The sequence below is a fragment of the Nicotiana sylvestris genome, chromosome 10 (genome assembly GCF_000393655.2).
Source record: "Nicotiana sylvestris chromosome 10, ASM39365v2, whole genome shotgun sequence".
Taxonomy (NCBI): domain Eukaryota; kingdom Viridiplantae; phylum Streptophyta; class Magnoliopsida; order Solanales; family Solanaceae; genus Nicotiana; species Nicotiana sylvestris.
Genome location: NC_091066.1, coordinates 4,668,388 through 4,675,837, shown reverse-complemented (window position 1 = coordinate 4,675,837; position 7,450 = coordinate 4,668,388). Strand labels below are relative to the sequence as shown.

At 39.1% G+C, this 7,450-nt stretch overlaps 1 protein-coding gene across 1 annotated transcript; it reads left to right on the top strand.

The window, feature by feature from the left end:
• The first annotated feature begins 4,499 nt into the window (after positions 1-4,499).
• On the top strand, positions 4,500-6,335 carry LOC104246642 (uncharacterized). Its single transcript, XM_070158515.1, has 2 exons — positions 4,500-4,699; positions 4,982-6,335. The coding sequence occupies exons 1-2, from the start codon at positions 4,500-4,502 to the stop codon at positions 6,333-6,335; spliced, it is 1,554 nt and encodes a 517-aa protein (XP_070014616.1).
• The last annotated feature ends 1,115 nt before the right edge of the window (positions 6,336-7,450 follow it).

Sequence of the window (7,450 nt, the reverse complement as noted above, 5' to 3'; positions counted from 1 at the left end):
CACTTTCCAACCATTCAAAAGAGAAATTGATTTCCAAGTTCTCGCCTCCATAGGCGCAATCTTCAAAATTGAATCTACCCAACCACAGAAGTTAGGAACATGTTCCACATCTCCCATGGTTGCTACAAAAAGCCAAAAAGAGACGAGATTAGAAAAGAAATCAAAATTCTTAAAAAATAGATACGGCAAGAAAAAGAAAAACTTACATGCAAAATTCCGCTTCTCAGGGAAGGGAATGTTTGTTTCACCCAACAAATCCATCGTACGTACAACAACGTAATGACAATACCACCCTCGATCCTTGTCATTTTTGGGGTTTACCAAAACCTTCTTGCTTCTTGCAGTCAAGGTAAAAACTCCATGGCAGAATAATTTGGGATGGTATAGGTGAATAAGATGGGGAAAAGGTAAAATTGACATTGGCTTTGTAGACAAATACCTTAAGCAAGCCACAGCTCTCCAAACAAGAGGACCTACTTATACTAAGCAAATTTTGAAAAAGCGGCAAAATTCAAGTATAACTGGGTCAATGGCAGGATTAAATCCCAAAGTAAAGGGAAGTATAAACGAAAGAGAATCCAATTCTGAAAGAAGAATTCTCTGATTTGGGGCAGGAATCATCATACGAAGATTATCTCTCCAATTACAATCTTTCCTAACAGTGGGAATCACAAGTTCAGTTATTAAAGAAGGATAGGTGTCAGCTTTTTCTAAATTTTTAACTTGTTCTTGGAGAGATCTTCTATCATTCCCAAAAGATAAATCATTGGGTACGATTTCTTCAACTAAAGGTTTCTGAGTAGGTTCAGAAAGTTCTTTACCTTTAGAAGAGGGGGTCTTTGGGATAGAACTCCTAATACCAGAAGAAGAAGAAGCAGAATCAGATGAACCACCATGAGTGGATCCTAGGCTCAAGCTTCGAAGCCTACCTCCTCTGCCTCTCCAATGTCTTACGGGGGCATTGGGGAAGTGATCTAGAATTGGAACTTTTCTAGGGTTAGGGTTTGGAGATGACATTGTTGAAGAAGGATGAACTAAAGGGGAGAAAAAGCAAAAGTGAATAATAAATTGCTTGTTGAAGATCTATGAAGAAGAAGACAAAAGAAAGAGGGTTAAATATGTTTATAATGACAACCGTCAAACATAGAAGTGTAATGATGGAAAGCCTATAATAAAGGCAACTATCACTTCGTGAATAGTGGGAATGAAGAAGCCTTGAAAAAAGGGAGCAGAATTGCAGAACCAATCAGAAAGTGACACGTGTATAGAGCATTAAATAAAAGGTGGCACGTATGCAAAGCATTAATTAGAAGGGACAATTGAAGCGTCAATACTGTCATAGTATTAATTACGAAAAAAATTCCCTTTTTATGAAGATCCACTTCCCAGATATTTAATTGATAAATAAATGGAAAGTGGGGGGACTATCTGTATTGGGAAAAACTGAATTTACATTGAAGGTGACGTGGCATGACACGAGGACTGGTCAATGGTCAAAACATGATGATCAGTTAAGAGGCACGAGTGACAACAGATACGGGGAAAGGAAAGCTAAATAGGCACGAGAGGCAATTCGAATAATACAAGCTTCGTACCTATTTAGGTCATTTAAAGCCAAGAGATCAGAAGGCATTGAAGACATGGATATGATGACGAAAAGGAGTCCAAATTCAATATTAAATACCCAATACGTTAGAGAATTGGTATTAAATAGGAATGATTGTGTAACGTCTTATTTAATGTCATTTATTGCTCATAATTGTCTCATTAAGACTAAGGTATTACTCCTTTACTTAGAATCAACTATAAAAGGAGGAGGTCTCGTCATTTGTAAGGACAGAGGATATCATCAACATTACATTGGAATACAAACCTATTTACTGCTTATTTGTCATTCTCAAAAAGTCTATTATTTCTTTTTCGTCTCCTGATTATCAGTAGCCCGAATTTCTATTTGTCTTTAGCTTTGACCAAAGAATCATATTTTTGGTTAAACAGTAACGGTAAAGTTATCCCCCTGTAATCTATAGGTCACGGATTATATGTGTATCGCACTATGTATCATATGTGTATTACATGTATATCCATATATACTTGCGTGTGAGATGCATAAGTGATACATGTTTGATACATGTGTCGCAGCAGAATTTTCTGAACTCGTTTTTAACTACGTATTTTGATATCAAATCAGTCCAAATCACCTCTAATCTTCCTAAAATTGTGTATATTGACTCATCTATATGTTTTTAATGAATTTCAACCATATCCATTGATAAAGTTCCTTTTTTGCTTAGATTTTTAGAATCTTGTATATTTATTTTGTATTTCATCGCCTTATTTCCTATCTCATTCATGAAATTTCCTTTCCGTCTTGCATCTAATGTTATTGATCACGCTTAAAAATATGGAAGGAGATTTTTGCGTGTTATTCTTAAAGAGAAAGGGCCTTATTTATTATTTGGGTTTTCAATTTTTTTATGTGCTTGTCTAGTTTTGGTAAGTCTATGATTAATAGCTAGAGGTTGGTAAGTTAGAACTTATTTGGGACTTATTTAGCCGTCAAAATTCACTATTTATTGTTTCTAGTCGATATTTATAGATTATATAGTGATTATACACAGTTATATACATATTTTATATATGCCTATTATTTTTAGTTTAAGCAATTAAATATGCGACTATTTTGGTTAATTCGTTCTTTTTATGATCAAATTTTCAAGCAAAGTGTACGTTTGTCAGTTTCATACCCGATGTTTAATATCTGTTTTGACACCCGATTAAATTAGATTCGCACCGACATATGAATATGTGATGTCAATTGTTTATAAGCAGTTCTCCTAAATTTACGTAGGTGAATACTATACTCCAATAATTAAAGTTAGTAGTACTAATATTTATTAAAACGAATAAGAAATAAAGAATTTTATGCATAATTGATAATAGGCTATATAGTTGTTATTTACATCATAATTGCCCATACTTTGTTATTGTTTTATAATGTAAGTTGCCAATAAAATGCTTTAATTAATGCTATTTGGTTTCGCAAGGAATATAAGATATGAGGAAGCAACATGGAGTGTTTAGAGACAATAACGTGAAGAAAACACCCACTCAAGAAGTACTCAAACACAAAAGAGCAAAAAGAGAAGGAACACGGAGACAAAAAGGCCCAGCACACGCACCGCGGTTGCCACTGCGGTCCGCGCCGCGGTTGGAGGTAGTGTTCTCCGCGGTCAGCGCCGCGGTCGACGCCGCGGTCGCAGCGGCATGTTCACAACCCAGAATTTAAGGGGCCAAAGTGTCAATTCGAAAAAACTTTTGTAAAACCCTTATAAGATGTAGGAAACTCGCTGAAGAAGAGGGAGCTTATTTTGAGATTATTTTGGCAAGAATAACAAGTGTGAGAGATCACCCAAAACATCATAGTTCTTATTCTCTTCTAATTTTCTTGCAAGTTTTCCATTATGAATATTTTCGTAGTTTATTCTTATGTTGTCATGAGTAGCCAAATACTTTAATATAAGGTTTTGGTGAAACCCTTTGGGGATGACTTGGTTGTTATATTAATATAGTTTAAATTGGTTGTTAATCTCTATTTGTTCATCTACGTTTTGATTGTGGTTAGTTGAAAGGGCCCTCAATTATCCGTTCCTATTTATTATGTATCTTCTTGAGAGAGAGTGCATATTTAGGTAGTTATTTGAACAACATCACTCCCGGAGTATAGACGAGAGTCATAACCGAGGGTTTAGAGATTGGATTAAAGATAACGATACCTCGGGTGCAATCTAAAAGAACGGTAATGTGAATCTAGCTAGCGTAGCTTGAGAGAGTGCGTCTAGTAAATTATCATAATTGCTTGAGAGAGATTTATGATAGCCGGAGAGTTCTTGATTGATAGAGGCAACTAAGGCATCGCTATAAGAAACGTACAACCAAGGAAATCACCAACGGGAGAAACCATTACCTTAGACCTTATTCCAACTGTTTACACATCAAGCATAGTTAATTTTCAGCTGTTAATTATTTTCGAACTTTAGTTGTTAGAAATATCATCAATTGTGAATTACAAAGTTTGGGAAAAATTGATTCTGTGAATTTAGTAAATCAGTCAAAAGTAATTGATAGGTTCATTCTCTGTGGTTCGACTCTGGGCAGAATTACTTAGATTATATTTGCTACGTCCGTGTGTGTCTTTGTATAAGGCATAATTTGGCATTTTCAAATTTTGGCGTCGTTGCCGGGGAATTAACGGTGTTATCAATTACAATTGAGAGAAGTGCAAAATTCTAAGTGTAGTCAGTTTTCTCTATACCCAATCTTTTCATTAAAATTCTAACGTTTGACCTCTTGTGGAAAGTAGGTGTATTCCTAGAAGTTCTTCGAGGACTTGAGAACTACTAGAAGGACTCTCAGACACCGAGAAAACATTCAGGGCATTGAACCGTGCCAACAAAAAACTTCAACAATCTCAACAATCACACCAACTCGAATTTGACATGGGTGACGTAGATAACATCAACGAAAACGTCAGGAATGAGCCAGTTGACTTAAATGTCAGAAGGGTGGCACCTCTTGTGACCGGAGCTGCACTTTATGACTGGGCACAACCCACAGTTGATAATCTGGCCACTGCCATAGTTGTGCCCGCAATTCAAGCGGAGACATTCCAGATCACCAACAACATGCTACATCTGCTGTAGAATAAAGGATTGTTCTCCGGGTCACACATTGAAGACCCGCAACAACACTTGAAGAATTTTCTGTCAATTTGTATGACCCAAAGGCAGCCAAATGCAACTCCGAAAGCTATCAAACTGCTACTGTTTCCATTCTCGGTAACCGGGGAAGCTCAGACTTGGCTAAATTCGCTCCCTATCAACTTTATCACCACTTGGGAGGAATTAGTCAAGCATTTCTTGAACAAGTTCTATCCGCCTAACAAGACTGCAAAACAGATTGATGACATATTGTAGTATAGGCAGCAACCCTCTGAGTCCTTGCAAGAAACTTGGGAAAGGTTTAAAGGGATGTTAGTGAAGTGTCCTCACCATGGAATTCCAGACCAGATGCTCGGCCAGAGATTCTACATGGGGCTAGCTGACAATTTGAAAGCAAATGTGGATGCGTCAGCTGGAAGTGCATTTTTAAGTAAAACATTTACTGAGTGCAAAATCCTTCTCGATAAGATGTCACAAAATTCGGGGTGGATGACTAGAGGTACAACACTGGCACCCATAGTGCATTCAGTTCCTCTTGACCCAAATAATTTGCATGCAGAGAACATGGCCACACTCATGACCCAGATGAGCATATTGACAAAGAAGATTGATGAGATGGGTACAAAACAGGTGCACATTATTGATACAACAAATGGGGGACTGTGTAAACCTTGTGTTAATCAATTTTATGTGTGTTCATGGAGCGGAGAAGGTGAAAATCAAGGGGAAAGGGAAGATATGAATTATGTCAACAACTATGGGGGTCAGAGGCAAGGAGAACAGCAGTGGAGACCGCAACAAAATCAGCAATACAGTCCTAATATGCAGCAGCCTGCGGGTATGAACCCTCAAAACCAATTGGTGTCAGTACCATATCAGAAACCACAGGGCTATCCACAGCAAAATCAACAACAATTGACATACCAACCACCCCCTCAGCAGCAAGATAACAACATGGTGGAAATCAGGGGTATGCTTCAGCAACTCATTGTGACAAATAATAAAGTGCAGAAAAAATTGGCAGTACATGATTCAGCCATAAAGAATATTGAAACGCAGCTGGTTCAGCTGTCCATGGCTTTGAAAAACCGTCCTCGGGGAACTTTTCCTGCAGACACAAACATAAACCCCAAGGACCAAAACCCGAATCAGCTGATGGCAGTAAGTCTCCGGAATGGGAGAGATTTAGACAGAGAGAAGGAAATTGCACAAGACAGCAAGGACACTACACTAGCCACTGCAGTTCAATTAGAGGTAGAGGAGCCAACAGAACTTACTGAAGTGGTGGTTGAGCAGAGTCAGGAGGAAAAAGGCAAAGAAAAGATGAATGAGCAAGTTGCAGAACAGGTGGCACCTCTTGTGGCAGAAAATTCTAACAGAGAGAAGCCACCATGTAATGCACAAAGGGTGATACCTGCACCCTTCCCTCAGAGACTGGTCAAACAAAAGAAGGCAGACCAATATAAGAAGTTCATGGAGATGCTGCGTCAAATTCAGTTGAATATTCCTTTGATGGATGCCTTGAGGGAGATGCCCGGCTATGCTAAGATAATGAAAAATCTAATGTCACAGAAGTTTGATTTTCAGGATCTATCCACTGTAACTTTGACATAGACATGCAGCGCAGTGGTGGCAAAACTGATGGCTCAAAAGATGTCAGACCCAGGTAGCTTCACTATTCCATGCACAATTGGAAGTTATGCCTTTGTAAAGGCGTTGTGTGATTTGGGAGCCAGCATAAATCTGATGCCACTGGCTGTGTACACCAAACTGGGCATTGGTAGAGCTAAGCCAACTTCGATGCTGCTACAGCTGGTTGACCGCACAGTGAAGAGGCACACTGGTATTCTTGATGATGTGTTGGTACAAGTGGTGAAATTCGTGTTCCCTGTAGACTTTGTTATCTTGGATTGTCAGGTGGATGAGGAGATACCCCTTATTTTAGGGAGACCATTTTTAGCCACGGGGAGAGCACTGATCGACTGTGAAACTGGGGAATTAAAAATGAGATTGAACGATGAAGAAGTCATATTCAATGTTCAGCAATCTATGAGGAGACCCAGTGAATATGCTAATTGCTCTCTAGTGGAAGTAGTGGATGTAATCCTGCAAGAAGATGATATGACCCTAACTGTAAAAGATCCATTGGAGGCATGTCTGACGAATTTAGAAGAAATGGATGGGGAAGGGTTAGCTGAATGGGTCATGGCACTGGAAGGCCGAGGATTTTGGTCAAGGGAACCTCAGTTCGAGTCCCTTGAGCTAGAAAAAAGGGCTACTCCTCCAGCAAAGCCATCAATAGAGGACCACCCAAGTTGGAACTGAAGCCACTCCCAGATCACCTCAGGTATGTGTTCTTAGGCCCTGATTCGACCTTGCCTATTATCATATCATCCGTTTTGTTAGATGTGCAGGTAGAACGGCTCGTACAGGTACTGCAGGAAAACAAGACTGTCATTGGCTGGACCATGGCAGACATAAGGGGTATCAGCCCAGCCTTCTGTATACATAAGATTCTCTTGGAAGAGGGGCATAGACCTTCCAGGGAACACCAGCGAAGGCTGAACCCAAACATGAAAGAGGTTGTAAAGAAAGAAGTAATCAAATGGTTAGATGCGGGAATCATCTTCCCCATCTCTGATAGTAATTGGGTCATCCCTGTCCAATGTGTGCCGAAAAAGGGGGGATGACTGTTGTAAAATATGAGAACAATGATTTGATCTCAACTC

Excerpts from the sequence above, each read along its gene's own strand:
- LOC104246642 (XM_070158515.1), top strand. The coding sequence starts at position 4,500 with ATGGGTGACGTAGATAACATCAACGAAAACGTCAGGAATGAGCCAGTT. Across the intron at positions 4,700-4,981 it reads AACAACATGCTACATCTGCT|GCAGCAACCCTCTGAGTCCT; the intron begins GTAGAATAAAGG and ends ATTGTAGTATAG.